The sequence below is a fragment of the Rutilus rutilus genome (assembly GCF_951802725.1).
Source record: "Rutilus rutilus genome assembly, chromosome: 16".
NCBI classification, from domain to species: Eukaryota; Metazoa; Chordata; class Actinopteri; order Cypriniformes; family Leuciscidae; genus Rutilus; species Rutilus rutilus.
In genome coordinates this window covers 7,067,130-7,083,798 of record NC_140224.1, presented here as the reverse complement: position 1 = coordinate 7,083,798, position 16,669 = coordinate 7,067,130, and the positions used below count along the sequence as shown (strand labels likewise).

Sequence of the window (16,669 nt, the reverse complement as noted above, 5' to 3'; positions counted from 1 at the left end):
GTGAACTATTCCATTTAACATTAGAAAGCACACTTATAATGACGTTTTAAAAGTTTTCGTGAAATTGTATAGTATTCTATTGTAAATACCCTCTGTTGCTTTTATATAAAATGTGAATGTTTATTTTGTAAGTAAAGACATACAAAACATGGTGTCCTCTTTCAAAGCATGATATGCAAACTCATTCTAAGAAGCAAATGAAAACTGATGTCAGTATTACGGTTTAGGGCAAGTTAAGAAAGCAATATAGAAAGTAGTCAGTCACAGCTCTTCACAGCCTTCACGCTTTTAACACTATATAAATGCAGCTCTAATAACGGAAAGCTCAGGCTTTTTATTGAGGACGGAACTGGCCTTTGTACAACACACTCTGTCTACCAGAGTCATAGGCTACATAATCTCACTTCTTAGTACTCTTTACAGTCTTTTTCACAGCTGTTCCAGCAACTTCAGCCTTCTTTTTTGGCGCTTTTGCCTTGATCACTGTTACTTTGGATTTCTTCTTTTTGTCTGCGACGGCTTTGGATTTGATGGATCTCCTCTCTTTTCTCCGAACAAGGTCTTCCCTTCCAATCTCAATCATGTGCTCCTCCCACGATTTTATTTCGTTCTTGTAACGGACTTTGTCATCCTCTGCCAGCTGTGTGTACATCTAAAGAAATGAAGCAGTTAAGTCAGATTAAGAAAACCATAGGCCACGTTCACACAGCAGCAGGATACGGTTGTCAGTCCTGTATTTGAGTCCTTAATACATTTATGTTGTGAACGGAACAGATGTCACATGGATTCGTGGTTCGACTGGACTCTGGTATCAAAAGTGATATGATTTTTCAGTTTTATGGACGTTGCAATCTTTGACATCACTTTGGTCACTGTCGCTATGGTTACTGGTTGCTTGACTCCCTTTGCACATTCATACAGACAGTATTCAAGATGCTACTGTAAGCTGCAGTGTGAACAGGACATTGAGACACCTGTATCGAAACTTGCCGTTAAAATCGTTAAAATAGTCCAAGTGACTACAGTGGCTCAACCATAAGTTTATCAAAAATAATTAATAATTCAACTATTAATTTTCTTCTGTGTGTTCTTCTGTGCGTGAATTCACTCAGGCCCACACAGAAGAAAATTAATAGTTGAATAAAGTCGTTATTTTGTTTTTGCGCACAAAAAGTATTCTTGCCGTTTCATAAACTTGTGGTTGAGACACTGTAGTCACTTGAACTGTTTTAACAATGTCTTTACTAACTTTTCTGGGCCGGCAAGTTTCGATCCCATAGAGGCCTATGGAGGAGTGATCCAGCTCTCAGATTTAATCAAAAATATCTTAATTTGTGTTCTGAAGATGAACGAAAGTCTTACGGGGTTGGAACAACATGAGGGTGAGTAATTACTGACAGAATTTTCATTTTTGGGTGAACTAACCCTTTAAGTCGAGTCTTTTGTATGCTTTACATGAGCAGTGCTATTTATATAATGCTGCTTATGTAGTGTTTCAAATCAGACACTTTTATGAGTTGCCTTAAATGGCAGAAGCCTATGCAGACTCACTAGATTATATGAACAGAGCTGTATTGTGCGTCACTTTTGAAATAAAATATGCTCAATTTAGGTAGAACTCACTTGTTTCTGTGTGATGTTGAATCGCATCCAATCGTCTCTCAGCGACTTCAGCTTCGTCTGGAAGGAAAAGTGACATTCAACACAATTGTTGCAACCAATATGAAATACTGTATGAAATACTTAAATGGTATATTATGGAAATATGGTTTAGGTTTTAATGGTCTGTAATATCAAGTTTGTTATAAACCTCAAATATATCAATAAGCTAAATGCAAACAGCTAAACTTGGTGCTAAGATTCAATATCCGGTCTCCAAAAATAAATATATTAGGTCCCTTGCAAAAATAAACGAATAAAATGATTTATACAAAATATACTACAGTTTGAAAATTTCATAGAGTCAGTAAGAATTTTTTTTTTTTTTTTTTTATTATAAATTTACACTTATTCAGCAAGGACAAATTAAACTAATCAAAAGTAAAGACATTTATGTTGTTACAAAATATTTCCATTCTTAATATTTCCATTCAAATGCCATTCTTTTGAACGTTCTATTAATAAAGTTTCCACAAAAATATTACTGTTTTCAACATTTAAAATAATCAGAAATGTTTCTTGAGCAGCAAATCAGCATACCAGAATGATTTCTGAAGGATCATGTGACACTGAAGACTGGAGTAATCACAAAGTAAATCCACATCACAAGAATACATTACATTTTAAAATATATTCAAATAGACAACAGTTATTTAAAATTTAATAATATTTCACAATAGTACTGTTTTTACTGAATATTTGATCAAATAATGCAGCCTTGGTGAGTATAAAAGAAAATATTTAAAAATCCTACAGACCCCAATGGTAATGTATGTTCAATTTTAGATTAACTAAAGTTCATCCTCACCTGCATAGTAGTTCCTTTTGCTTCCTCGAAGTGCTCTGCCATGAAGATGTTGAAGGCGCTCCTGGGGCGTTTGGGCTTGCCAAGACTATTCAACTCCTACAGTTAAAGTTATACAAAACAAACCAAGGATGAATATAGTATAAAGGGGAATACAATTATCTTTAGTCATTGTAAAGATTCTCATTGATGGTTTAGTGTAGTAGTTACATGACGGAGGTCAACACTCGCCTTCTTTTTCCTAATTGCTTTTCTTTTGGCCACTCTTTGTCGTTTTTCCTCTGCAATAGCAGCAGTCTGTGCAGGAGTGAGTTGAGCTTTGTATGTCTTCAAAGCAAGCTTATACTGCTCCCTGGATGCCAAAGATGAATCCTGAAATGGCTGTACATGTGACACTTCAAATTAGTGGCTGACTGAGGAATTTTACAACACCATTAACTAAAAAAAATGTTGGATGATAAAACGTTAAGATCCACAATTAAAGGCAAAAATGACAAAAAGGCCCAGATATTTAAAATGAGTCTATAGTGAATTCCTATGTTGTTGTTTTTTTCTCTACACTTATTATGAAACATTTCATTATATTCTGTTCAAGATCTATCTAGTTATGGATTTAGTGTTAATTGTTCAGATTTATGATTTATTTCATAATTGATTTATTCCGATATTGATCCCAAGATTGATCTTTTAGTCTATTATGTTTCTGTTGATGCATAAACAAAACCACTAAACATTCAAGACGCAATTTTTCTAAATATATGCTCAATAATAAATACATGAATATTACATATTCATAATATTTTTACCTATCCTGTTAGCTGGCTTATTTAATGTATGTTGAATAGATTTGCCAATTTTTTTTATGACAGCCACCGTTTAAATGTTTATGACAAATTGGAGTGGAAACATGGTTAGGCCTATATTCTTAAAAATGATGTATAAAACTGCCTTATGTACCATTTAAATGTTAGTATACAATTCAGTTTTTATTTGAGTATCGTTTAATATCTCTAAAAGTAAATATCAATTGAATTTAATCATTTTAACTTTGAATAGTAATGAACTAGCTGACAGGGTTCCCTATCATAAATTCTGTGTCAATACCCAGCCCTGGTTATATATATATATATATATAAAAAATTTTTTTTTTTTTTTTTTACAAATATGTATGTGATATGTGTGATTTTTGGCAAATACAATTTATTTATAATTTGCAAACATATAAGCTGATGTTTTACACAATATCCATACAAAAAACAGCAATAAATAAATAAACACACATATGAAGCAGGAATGTACCTGCTTCTGTTCTGGAGTCAGCATTCTCCACTTCTCTGCTAACTTTCGGATAATATCCACATTTTTCAGTCCTAGGCAAAACAGATGTTTTTTTAATCTTAAAAAACACACAACTAAAAACAGAAATGCAAGGTAGCACTGCGTCTCGAGTGGACATTACCTGGGTTCTGTCTGCTGAAGCTGGGCTGCATCTCCTTCACATATGTCATGTATCCTGTCAGGGGTCTTTTGGGTGGACCTCCCGTTGTGGTGCTAAAACTCCTTATCACTGGAGCTACACATGAACACCTACAATTGCAAAGCAATGGTATTATACTAAACTGTCATGGAATAGAAAATTAGTGGGGTTTTATGTAAAAAAAAAAAAAAAAAAAAAAAAAAACCACAAACCGCTCCTTACACCTTACGAAAAAGTTAAATACTGTCAATACATCCTTCATTAACTAATCATATATGCGTCTGTAAAATTGTGATAAAATGAATTTATAGCTGTATATATGTTTCTGACGTACATATTGCCAAAATAAAATCCATTAGTTATGAAACATTAACTAATAAGCAGGACATGCATGGATAACCTTAAACTTGCAGCATGCTCACCTTACAACAGATGCACTCGAGAACAGACTCAAAGACTTGACCAAAACATTAGCACCGATTGACATCAAGCTGAACGGAGCCATCGTGCACGTGCTGTGATCTTCACAATAATATCAATCAGATATTTAATATGCAGGGTGAGAACAATATACACAAAAGCTGACTAAAAAAATAATAATGCTGTTATGGTTCCTCCTCCTCCGGTTAAGGCGCCATTTCCATCTGCAGTTTGACCGAAGTGCATTATGGGACAATTATTCACCTAAAAGTTTCTAATACTACTTTCACAAAATGAGCATTTTGGGAAAATAGCAAAAGCGACGTATTTCGCAACGTTAAAATAACGTGACATGAAATGGAAAAAATTGCGTAAATTGTTTATGTTTGCATCATATTTGAAAATACATTGAAATAAACATTCTACGAGCCTTTTACCTTCTACATATTTAGAATTATATTAAAAAAGTGTGCTTGGGTACAACAGGGTTTTCACCAATGAGACTAATATAGTGTTCCCAAAAGCATCGTAAGCCTAAGTTAAACACAGACCAGGCCAGTGAAATGCGATGGGTTATTTCAAATCTTATCACCCATCCATTCCCCAAACCACTATTGGGTCGCAGGATGTTGGAGCCCAGAAAGCTTATAATGTCAATGCTAATTTTGGTTTTGCAATGTTTAATTTCTTGACACTAAGAAATTTCGTACAGTCTTTTATTTTACTTTTTTTGTTTTCATTATTATTACTATCCCTTTACTTTTTCTATTCCTTCTATTATTTGTTTGCAATATATCTCTAATTTACGTACTTCATACATTTAGGCAAAGCTAACACTCGTGCAAATGTTGCTGACTTTTTTTTAGCGCTTCTCCTTGAGCTTCTGTGGAGATGAAAAAAATACATAAGGACTTTTATTTTGTTTGTTACAGCTCCGCACCGGAAGTGTGAGCTTGCTGGGCTACAGCTGTCTCTCTTTCTCGCCGCTCTCATTCGTTTTTTTTTACTCAGGGAAACACAGTATTGCTGAGCTGTTTCGTAGCAATAATATCGGACAGATAATATAATCTCGTAAATCTGGGGCGGTACACACAGTAAAGCAGCATGGCATTAAAGAGAATACAGAAGGTAAGACCTTTGTGTGTGTAAATGACAAACATTAGCCAAGTTTTTGTTAACCTGCTTGCGTTGTTAATGTCAAATATCGGGGTTAAAATGAACATTTACATAAGGAATACTATTTTATTTCTTATTGTTTTGCGTTGGTAGTCTGTATCAAGTCAAATCGTTTCGGGATAATGCGTATATCTTATATGTCGACGTTATAAATGTAATGTAGCATATAACGGCTAACTAGCAGTGTTTCTTCGCTCAAATCATGACGTTTTACGCTGTTTGTTGAATGTATACTGGTAGTAATGTAAATAAATATGTGCTCTTCTTAATTGTCAGTAATATTGGTAAAACCAGAACTTAAAGTGACGCGTCAAGGTTGTCAGTGAACCATCGTATTGTGTTTGTGTGCGAGCAACGATATGCATGTAAAATCAAACAATCGCGTAAATGAGTCATTTGTTTACATCAAGACGTGTAGTTTATTAAACCCCTCACCGAGAGAACCAACCGAAGAGATACATCTATTCAATAATAAACATGTTTTGTGTTCTTTTCTTCCGTGTTCGAGAAGGCCCAGAGCTGAACAAAGACAGCAAACCTGTTTCAGCCTCGGTAGCTGCCACACTAAACGAGGCCAATTTTGTGTGGATTCATCCACTTTCACAAGCCACTTTTGTGTGCTTTGTTAAACCTCACAGCTGAGGGGACATTTCGAGTGACTTTGGCTACAATTGATATGGTGTAGTTTATCTGAATATGGTCGGTAGGCGCTATTGTGTTTTGTGTTTGACACAAAGCAACACAACCTGATTCTCTGAAGTTCCATCGTGACGCGATCACTTTGTCATTTTGACAGTTTCTGTTTCGCAACACTGTGATGTGTATCGCACTTAGACAGTGTTGTTGAAAACACTACCAAGTCCCAAAGTCCTTGCCAGAAGGCACATCTATCCACGTCTATTAAAATCGTCTCATTTTCAGGCCGGGTCATCACTATTTATATTGAGTTATGTATCTAAAATATAGATTATTATTATTACATATTTTTTATCTTGAATCTGTAAAGCCTGACATTAAATAATAGTCTGCTGAAAAATCTACTTTTTTGAAAGAGAACCATTTTTATTGAAGCCTTTAGGCAAACTATTACAAAAATTAGGTTACACTTTTATTTTAAGTTGTCCATGTTACAGTGTAATTATAAGTACTGAGTAATATTAATTAAAGGGTTAGTTCACCCAAAAATGAAAATTATCTCAAGCCATCCTAGGTGTATATGACTTTCTTCTTTCAGCCAAACACAATTGGGGTTATATTAAAAAAATGGCATGGCTCTTCCAAGCTTTATAATGGGAGTGAAAAATAACTTAGATTTTGAAGGCCAAAAATGTGCATCCATCCATAATAAAAGTAAAGGTTAATAAAGGCCTTCTGAAGCAAAGCCATGTGTTTTTGTAAGAAAAAATCGTCATGTTTATAACTTTATAAACTATAATCACTGGCTTCCTTTATAATCCTTCCTTTATAATCACAGTGACCTCTGACCCAATGCATGATGTATTGACGAACCCGGAAGTGCGGAGGATAGAGCAAACAAAACACCCATCACAAATTAGAAGTTTTACATGATAGAGCTTAAGTTTGTTGTCCACCCCTATTTATTTGAAACACAAGAGGTCTACTCTCTACTAAACTTACACTACTCCTACGTCATGCATCGGGTCAGAGGTCACTGGAACTCGACTCGCGTACGGCCATTACCGGAAGCCAGTGATTATAGTTTATAAAGTTATAAATAGGGATATTGTTCTTACAAAAATGCATCGCTTCGCTTCAGAAGGCCTTTATTAACCCCCTGGAACCGTATGAATGACTTTTATGATGGTTCCCATTATAAAAGTATATGGCTATTATTCACTCCCATTATAAAGCTTGGAAGAGCCAGAATATCTTTTTTAATGTAACTCTGATTGTGTTTGGCTAAAGAAGAAAGTCATCATACACCTAGGATGGCTTGAGGTGAGTAAATTATGGGATAATTTTCATTTTTGGGTGAACTATCCATTTAAATTCATGTATTTACTATAGGGTTAGGGTTTGTTTCAGACTTAGTTGCATGTAATAATGCTTAATGGTATAGTACAGTAATGACAAAGAAAATAGTTTGCATTTTTTTTTTATGTTTGTATCATATTTGATGCATTAGGCTTTTTGGCCTATAAAAATATGATCTAGTAAGAATTATGGAGCTCACAATATTTTATCCAGATGCCCAAACTGAGCTAATTCATTTTTATTTTTTTGGTGCGATTGCTGTTATTTTTATGTACAAAAATGAAGATGAAATTATTTGTAATGTAAATCAATGAGATCTTTTTAACAGTATAACAGAATACTTGCATTCAATGCATATACATTTCAGCTGTCACTCTATATCTCATAATAATAGTAAGATGATATAAAGGCTTAGTTTTATGTTCAAAGCTCTGTATTTATTTTTTTATTTTTTTGGAGGCAAAACATAAAATTGATTGAGAGATGTACATATAAACATTAATCAATAACCTGATGTATCATATTTGATGCATATGATTTTTCAAGTAAATCTACATTACTTTAGTAGAGTAAATGTTCATCTTGAAATAATAACAATATAAAAGTAATTCTAATGTTAACTTTATGATAATAAGATTAAAGATTTCACAGCAGAAACGTGTATAACGACCTGATGAATCATACTGTTTACTTGCAAACGAAAGCAGGAACCATCAATCATAAGGCATTTCATAGATTGTGTACAACAGGTTTTTCAGCAAAGTTTTGATCATGTTGACAATTTAGATGCTTATTATTTATGTATCAAATACATATAGGGTTAATAAACTTGCCTAAATTATATAAAGCCCTGTGATCATTTTTTCAAACCCGGTTTGGATGCAAGTATCTGAAGCCTCACTTAAAAATGGATGAATGTCATCCTAGTTTTTATTTGAAAGGTTGCACATTTCTCAAGCATAATATTTAAGAATTAGCTAACATTTTTATTTCTATAGTCCAGACATTCTACTAACTATAAGTGACTTTGCACCTACATCAACTACCAGTCATGGACAGACTCTCTGCTTCATATCTGCTAACACTTTATTTTGATGTTCACACAACAGACATTCTACTGACTGACAACTTACTTTCCTAACCCTAACCCAACAGTCTACTAATACTCTAATGACTGTGGTTGCTGACATGTAGTTGCAAAGTTACTTATTTTTAGTAAGATGTCTAAAGTGGACTATATAAATAAAGTGTAACCAAAATTGTTTGTTAGTATTTAAGTAATAAAACGTATGCTGTTCAAAATGAAAGCTAAAAGTATTGTGCCATTTTGTGGTTGTCAAAAGTTAGTAGAACTTGGTTAATGGTTAATGTGATGAATTACACATGTGGTGAAACACACATAGGCTACTCTGATAGGACAACTGTGTGAACTGACTTCATACGTTCAGGGTTTCCACTAATAATGTAAAAAAAAATTTAATTGAATCCTGTTTAAAAAAAAAAAAAAAATCTATTTCAGGAGCTTCAAGACTTGCAGAGGGACCCTCCTGCTCAGTGCTCTGCTGGACCGGTTGGTGATGACTGTAAGTTCACTGTTAGTCTATTAAATTAGGTTGCTTTACATAACATCTGACACAGTGGATAATAATCCTCTTTTTGTATTTGTAGTGTTTCACTGGCAGGCAACAATAATGGGACCTGTAAGTACTCCATCATTAGCCTTGAGCAGTGTGCTCAGTAATACTTGCTAAATGTGATAATGTGGTGTTTTAAAGTGAATTTTAGGAATAACTTGGAAAATGCAATTAACTAATTGAGGAGAGATTCCCTTGTATGATTGTAAAGTGCTTTGGGTGTACAGTATTACATATGAAAGCGCTATATAAATGTCCCAGTTTTACTCCAAAAACCGGTTGGATTTTATTTTGGTTGCTTTCTATTCCGAACCTGCACACAAACTGCATCGCAATCATTTCCCAAAATGTAATTTGTGTGGAAATATTATGAGGTCTGTAAACAGGACGTTAACAAAGGCAAGAGAAGCCAAATGGCTCGTTTCCACTGAGTGGTACGGTACAGTACGGTATGGTTCGGGTCGGTAAACCATGAATCGGTTTGCGTTTCCACTGCCAACAGTACCCTTACTTGATAGGCGCGGTGTAGCCTATGCCGGAAAGAAGCGATCAACGTCATTTTCGCGCGAAGAAAGCAACAAACAACAATGGATGACATACAGCAGATCTTGTTCTTGCTTCTCGGCGTGTTTGTCACAAGAAGCCAAGCGCCGACATTTGCCGTTTCTCAATAGCAAGTACGCAAAGTTCAGACCTGCCAAGTCCGACTCAGGAGAATGACTCCCGAGGACGCGAGTCCGGTAATTCTGCAAATGGAACAGCGCACGTCACTCAGCTCGCCGTGCTCCTCCGGTTATCTCTGTATGTATATTTTAGGCAACAATAAAACACCACACTGCCTCTTTTCGTTTTCATTTAAAGAAATCTTAAACATAGCCACACAAATGTGGTTCAGGCAACGCGTATTGATTATATTCACTGCATATAACGTTAGCCTATTTATAACAAAACAAAATATAAAACACAACCCTGCCTCTTTTTGTTTAAATATAATATAAAATATTAAACATTTTAATATGGTCCAGGCAATATGTGCATTTGTACTAAACAACAGATGTTGCAGTAAACAACGTTACAGATCATCTTTGTTGTATTAAAATTTAAAATGACAAAACTCAACCCAGTCTCTTTTTGATAAATTTCAGTTTTATCAATATTAGCCATTATAAAAGTACAAGTAAAAGGTACAAGAAGCTATACAAATAAAGCAAACAATTCAGTCAAACATACAAAGTCAGCGCTCTAGTCTAACCTTACAACGGTAAAGTTAAATAGCTTAAATATATAAAGTTATGAAACTTCACTTAGCCCTCAGCCAAAACAATTGGCCAGGGAACAAATTATAGATTCACGAGACCAAATATCGCCGTTAGATATACACAAGACGAATTATATCTCATGTTTAACCACTACAGAGACATCAGAGTCAGCGGCAAACGTCAGAACGACTAGCCGAGGAAAGGCTGTTCCAGGCGGGGTACATGAGCGCAGAGCTCCCGGTGATCGCCTGGATCTCACAACCTGGATCAAATTTTCATAAATCTTTATAAAAAAAACACAGATCTGAGCTTTAAACAACTACATTCTCGCCTGAAAAACTCTTAAAACTACATTTCGTGACACAAAAACAGTAGTATTATATTTCAACTGTATATTAAAAAATGGTGCTTATGTTGTCATTCCCCTTGTAGCACGCGCAAGTGATGATACTCTGTCAACCAATCAACGTTCTGCAGTGAGTCTAGCTCCACCCTTTAGTACCGTACCACTGTGCTAGGTACCCCAACGGAAGGGTACCTAAAAAGTGGTACGGTACGGTTTGGCATTTTGGTACCATTCACAACTTTTGACAGTGGAAACGGAAATAATTGTGTACTGTACCGTACCGTACCGCTCAGTGGAAACGAGCCAAAAGACAGACCAAAGAAGAGAGCACAGATGCGCCATTAGAGCAAATACTGTACCAGTACAGTAGACGACAAATTTGTAAAATATTTGCATTATAAACCATTTATTTTTAAGATTACGCTAATAAATGTTAACGGCGTCGCAACCATTGCAAATCCATTTGTTCTTCGTGTCAGAAGTAGCGTGAGCGCTTGAAGTACATCAGAAATAGAGAGGGGCATCAGTTTACTGTCTGGAATTTGTCGTGTAGACAGCGTCACTGAATATAATTAGTAGACAGCATGGGTAGACTGATTATAATATAGACCGCATCACTAATTTGTATGGGTTCACACTTAAAGTATGTCAGAAATAGAACAGGGCATCAGTTTACTGTCAATAATTTGTCACATCGCTGATTATAATGTAGACAGCATCACTGATTATAATGGGTTCTATTGTCTTGTCGCGTCCGGTGTAGACACAGTGTTATCCTACAAATAAGGTGGTTGCACAAAGCATCTCAGAGCACCTATTAGTATGCATATTTGTCACTAAGCAACAGCATTTTTGTTGTCTTTTTTTTGTGCACCTACACAGTTTGTCTTGATTCTTGTGTCTTTTCCTTCAATTTGTAGAGTGATAGTCCATACCAAGGAGGTGTCTTCTTTCTCACAATTCACTTTCCAACAGACTATCCCTTCAAGCCACCAAAGGTAGTGATGTTACACCCCACCTTCATTTAATTGTCGTGTTGTTTCAAAATGGCATTTTGACACCCATCTCAATTTAACAGGTAGCATTTACAACGAAAATCTACCATCCCAACATTAACAGTAATGGAAGTATTTGCCTGGACATCCTGAGGTCGCAGTGGTCTCCAGCACTAACAGTTTCAAAAGGTACCTCGAATTTTTTTTTTTTTTGCTTATTAGTTGAAATACAGAATTCGTAATTGCCATAATTTCATTGTTTTGATTAATTTTTTTTAACTCTTTTTTCAGTTCTTTTGTCCATATGTTCTTTGCTTTGTGATCCAAATCCTGATGACCCCTTAGTCCCAGACATAGCACACATCTACAAATCAGACAAAGAAAAGTAAGTATATAGTTCTTCTATAATTCTGTCTTCATGTATTCCCCTCATGTTTTTCTAAACCCATATGACTTTCTTCTTTGGAACACAGACTATTTGAATTCTGCACTGGTTGCTCTTTCGCATGCAAGACAAGCATTAAAGGGACTCAAAAGAACCATAAAAGTATTGTCAAGTGCAAGTGACTTGAGTGCTATATTTCAGGTCTTCTGAAGTCATAAAATAGCTGTGTTTATAGCTTATTTAGCTTATAGCTTTTATAGCTTATCATTTCTTAAATTGTGCATCCTCATTTTCTTTCCTCGTGTCCAAGCTCCTCACAACTATGATGTGAAGAAAGGAGGCAAGGATTAAAAATGAGGATGGAGGAAAATTTTAAGAAAACATTTATATATTGGAATATTTTTGATCATCTGCCGTAATGTTGTTGAGGTTTGGTTATTTAAGAAATTCATAATTATTAATGAAGCAGTATGCCCTGTTGAAATACGCTTAAAATATTTAGCCCTAAATGTAAAGTTTCCATCCATTGGATTACAAAGTTTTAACAAACTAATAAACTTAATATTTGTCAGTCGAACATAAATGAAACGGGTAAAATTTCTCCACTCAAAAAATCATGGCATAGGCCTAGTTTATTAAAGGTACAGTAAGCGATTTCTGAGAAACAGTTGAAAGTGGATCAGTCCGAGCACCACAACACACCTTTAGCCAATCAGCAGTAGGAGGCGTATACACTCATGATGGGGGAGGAGTGAGAGTGAGCAAGAGGGAGATTTGAAGAAAGACTGTAGAAAGAGAGATGGCTGAGAGACATTATAAAAGGAATATTATTGGAAAAATAAGGGTCATGATCAGGCAAGAGCTTTTGGAAAAGCTTTCCAGCGCTGGTGAGAGCTGAGCGGGAAGGCCTGAAAACGGACGCCAAGGTTGTGTTGTTTCTGCTCCATGTGTGAGTTACATTGGTTTTGCTGTTTCACAATACCAACATATGCTGTTGTTGTAATGTTAGCTATAGTTACAGGACAGTTTTGAGTGTCATTGTTTGTCTGGAGCTGCTGTGCTGCTGCTGCCAACTAACAACCAACTCTTCCTTGTGGCTCTTCCTTGTTCTTTCGTCATCTTCACTTTATTTTTCACAAAGCATTATTTTGCTTCACTTCAGTGTTGGGGAATAACTAGTTACATGTAACGGCGTTGCGTAAATTAATTACAAATAAAATTTAACTGTAATCCGAAACAGTTTCTGAGAAAAACTGTGGTTAAATTAGTTACTTAAAAAGGGGGTTACATCTGAATATTTTCTGTAAAAAGCTGATATGGTGAATAATATTAATTTGTTGCTTTGCCTATTTTTAATGTGCACAATGCCTTCAGCCATTTAAAGGCCGTTTAGTAAAGCGATGCTGTTCTGATTCTTTTGAACGGCTCTCTTGTTTGAATTTGCAGTAGAGACCTGCGCGGGACACAATGTTCAGTCCCGCTCCCGCCCGCTCCGGCAGTGTTCAGTCCCGCTCCCGCAAAGATTTGTCATTTTTAGTCCTGCTCCCGCCCGCATCTGTGATATTATGTCCCGCTCCCGCCCGCAAATGCCCGCAAGACGGCAGGCAAGATGGATGTTCACTGAACTGTCTCACGAAAGGTCTTGGAAAAAAAAAGCGATTTGTGTCCGTGGTATGTTAATACCTTTTGGCATTTATCGCAGCAGGCGAAAGGTAGTTGATTCCCCTCTCCATCATGCACAACCGAAAAAGACTGCCAAATGTCTATTTTGAGGTTTCGTGAATTTTTTTTTTTTTTTTTTTTTGTAGTAAATGTGCCTTTCTTTAGAGAAGTACTTACATCTGAAGCGCTTAGGCCTATATCTGAAGCACTAGAGGTGCTCTGTTCCTCGTCCATGCTGTCTATTTTGAACTTGAAGCTTTCGAATTCGAACATGGAGCAGCGGGAAGGACAAGTGTGCGTGAGATTAGGCCCCGCCCTACCCCAAACGACAACATCCACAAGTTTAGGCTGCTTAAGAAGTTTTTATTGCTGCCAAACAGAATCTCCCTCACAACTACAAATTATGTACGCTACTTTAATCATTTATATATTTTACTTTACACTCATATTTAATTTGCGGGAGTGCAGCGTATCATCATAAACCCCCGCGGGAGTGCAGACCTCTAATTTGCAGTGCACCACATCTGCCAATTAAATCAATCCACATTGCCGCTGAAAGCTAGGCTATAACCTGTCTGAGAGTTGCCACCATTGGCGAATGATAAAAATGCGCTCCATGTCCTGGAATTTTATTTAAAAAAATCTTTTAGAAATCTGTATTTCACCTCAGAACAATCTCAAAGTAAAAAGAGGTGCTAAAGTCTGATTTTGTGGTGGCTGTGCTTTAAAATTAAATTATTATAATCTTAGTTCAAGTGATGAAAGATTTTGGAAGTCTGATAGTAATCAGTGTTAAGTACTACTGTAAGGTTAAACCTGCCTGGTTTAAACATTTGAAATTGATTAACAGTTGAAAACATTAGTTAAAAATTTTGAAAAGTAATCAGATGTAATGTTACATTAATAAAGTAATTAGTTACACTACTTATTACATTTTAAATAGGGTAATTTATATTCTGTAACCTATTACATTTCCAAAGTAACTTTCCAAACATTGCACTTCAGCTATGATAGAGACATCCACTCTTGCATTGTGTGTTTGTGCATTTTGGGGAACGGAGCAATGAAGAAAGGAGTTTCAACAGAAATATCAACAGTGTTTCTCAGAAATTGCTTACTGCACCTTTAACTATTTGCATCTATTTGATTTTATAGTAATCATATTTTCAACGTTTAGATTAGTTGATTAGATTTAACGTAAATCTGTTCATTGTGAAAACTTGCATTTATTCATTTAAAAAGTATGAACAAGGTTAAAATACGTCTAGCTGTGGAACAAACAATAATCAGACAAAATGTATGTGATTGAAACAAAATGGGAGTCAATTGTGTATTTAAAACGCATTCAGTTTTTTAGTACTATTACAAAAAACTTGCCTATTAATTTGTTTCATTTATTGTATGACAGATAAACATGCATAGTGTTATATGTTATAAGTTGAGTGTATGTGAACTGTGTGGTTTGTTTAAACTGCAAAGGTAAATATGAATTTAAAAGTTTTTGATAAGAAACACTTCCTCATGGTGCAATTAGAGAATTGAGATGTCCTTGAAGATAGCTGACGTCGATCAATTTCCAGGTTACCAGAGTAAACCAGAGTTTTGTGAACTAGATGATCATTCATTGCATTGGATCTTTTCAATGAATCAAATTCTTTTACACCTTGGATGTCACTCGGATGTATATCAAGATACTGAACAGTTACTTGTTTAATTCAATTTTATTTTGTTCCTACATAAAGCTTTCATGTGACTTCAGAAGAGTTTAATTTAGTTCATTGACAGCTACAGTACTTTCACTTTCATTATATGGACAAGTTTCGCCAAGTTATTCTTCAGGAATTCGCCTTTTGTGTTCCATAGAAGAAACATCAAACTGGTTTGGAACATCATGAGGGCGAGTAATTTAGGACCATACTTGTTGTTACGTTAGGTTATGATGTCAGATTAGACAAACTAGGCTGATCATGAACTTCTTTTTCTTTCTTTTTTTGAACCAGGTACAACAGACTAGCGAGAGAATGGACCCAGAAGTATGCAATGTGAAGACTTAATGGACATTTTTTTTAAGTCACAAATCACTGTAAATTCTAGCATCTAAAAGTAAGATTAGGTTATATTATTAAACAAATTGTACTGTTAACATTTACCATCTGAAATGACCAATAATAATAGCTTAACTAGTATTTTGAAGGGGACTGTGCATTGCACAAAGACATTAAGCTTTTTATTGGTTTTGTGCATTTTGGTCATCCCCGCAGTGGTGTTGGGCACTTTGTTTTCTTGTTTCATAAATCCTATTTAAGATTGGCATGATATTATACAACTGCAGTTACCCTACAAGAGGGCAATTAAGAAATTGAAAACCATTTTATTGTATCTCTCATTCAGTTTTGATTCAGTTCATTCAGATTACATTTTCTTTTAGATATTTTTATTGTATAGTTAAGAGCAACTATACTGGATCTATTTTTTCTTTTTTTATTTTGCATTAAAATTTGTTTAAAAGCGTGCATCTGTGTTTCTGGTATGTTCATTTGCGTTTGCACTCATTTGTACACGGTCTTTTATTTGCTGAAATACTATTTGAACTGGCCTTGAGTACAAGTTACCAATCAGTTCCACAAGCAGCCTCTATTTCCTCTAAATCCAATGCAGGAATATGATTTCAAAATCAATCTGTCATATTGCATATCCATCCGACAGACAATTTTGCTTTATTCTTCCTTCTTAATCAAAACTTACTTAATTCTGTTGCTTTCTAAAACATTTTCTCTATCCATTAAACCCCCTAAACAATAAAAAAAAAGAATGCAATTAGAGAATAATTTATATATCCCCCATAGGTATTCACAT

The 16,669-nt window shown here is 35.2% G+C and overlaps 2 protein-coding genes across 2 annotated transcripts; one reads left to right on the top strand and one right to left on the bottom strand.

The window, feature by feature from the left end:
- Positions 1-99: 99 nt before the first annotated feature.
- On the bottom strand, positions 100-4,605 carry tfam (transcription factor A, mitochondrial). Its single transcript, XM_084434878.1, has 7 exons — positions 4,364-4,605; positions 3,924-4,051; positions 3,764-3,834; positions 2,696-2,845; positions 2,468-2,563; positions 1,624-1,680; positions 100-652 (listed from the first exon to the last, which is right to left on the bottom strand). The coding sequence occupies exons 1-7, from the start codon at positions 4,444-4,446 to the stop codon at positions 401-403; spliced, it is 837 nt and encodes a 278-aa protein (XP_084291004.1). The 5' UTR covers positions 4,447-4,605; the 3' UTR covers positions 100-400.
- A 685-nt stretch (positions 4,606-5,290) lies between these two features.
- ube2d1b (ubiquitin-conjugating enzyme E2D 1b) lies at positions 5,291-16,326 on the top strand. Its single transcript, XM_084434874.1, has 7 exons — positions 5,291-5,489; positions 9,052-9,115; positions 9,201-9,232; positions 11,692-11,769; positions 11,850-11,955; positions 12,058-12,151; positions 15,814-16,326. The coding sequence occupies exons 1-7, from the start codon at positions 5,466-5,468 to the stop codon at positions 15,857-15,859; spliced, it is 444 nt and encodes a 147-aa protein (XP_084291000.1). The 5' UTR covers positions 5,291-5,465; the 3' UTR covers positions 15,860-16,326.
- Positions 16,327-16,669: the final 343 nt, after the last annotated feature.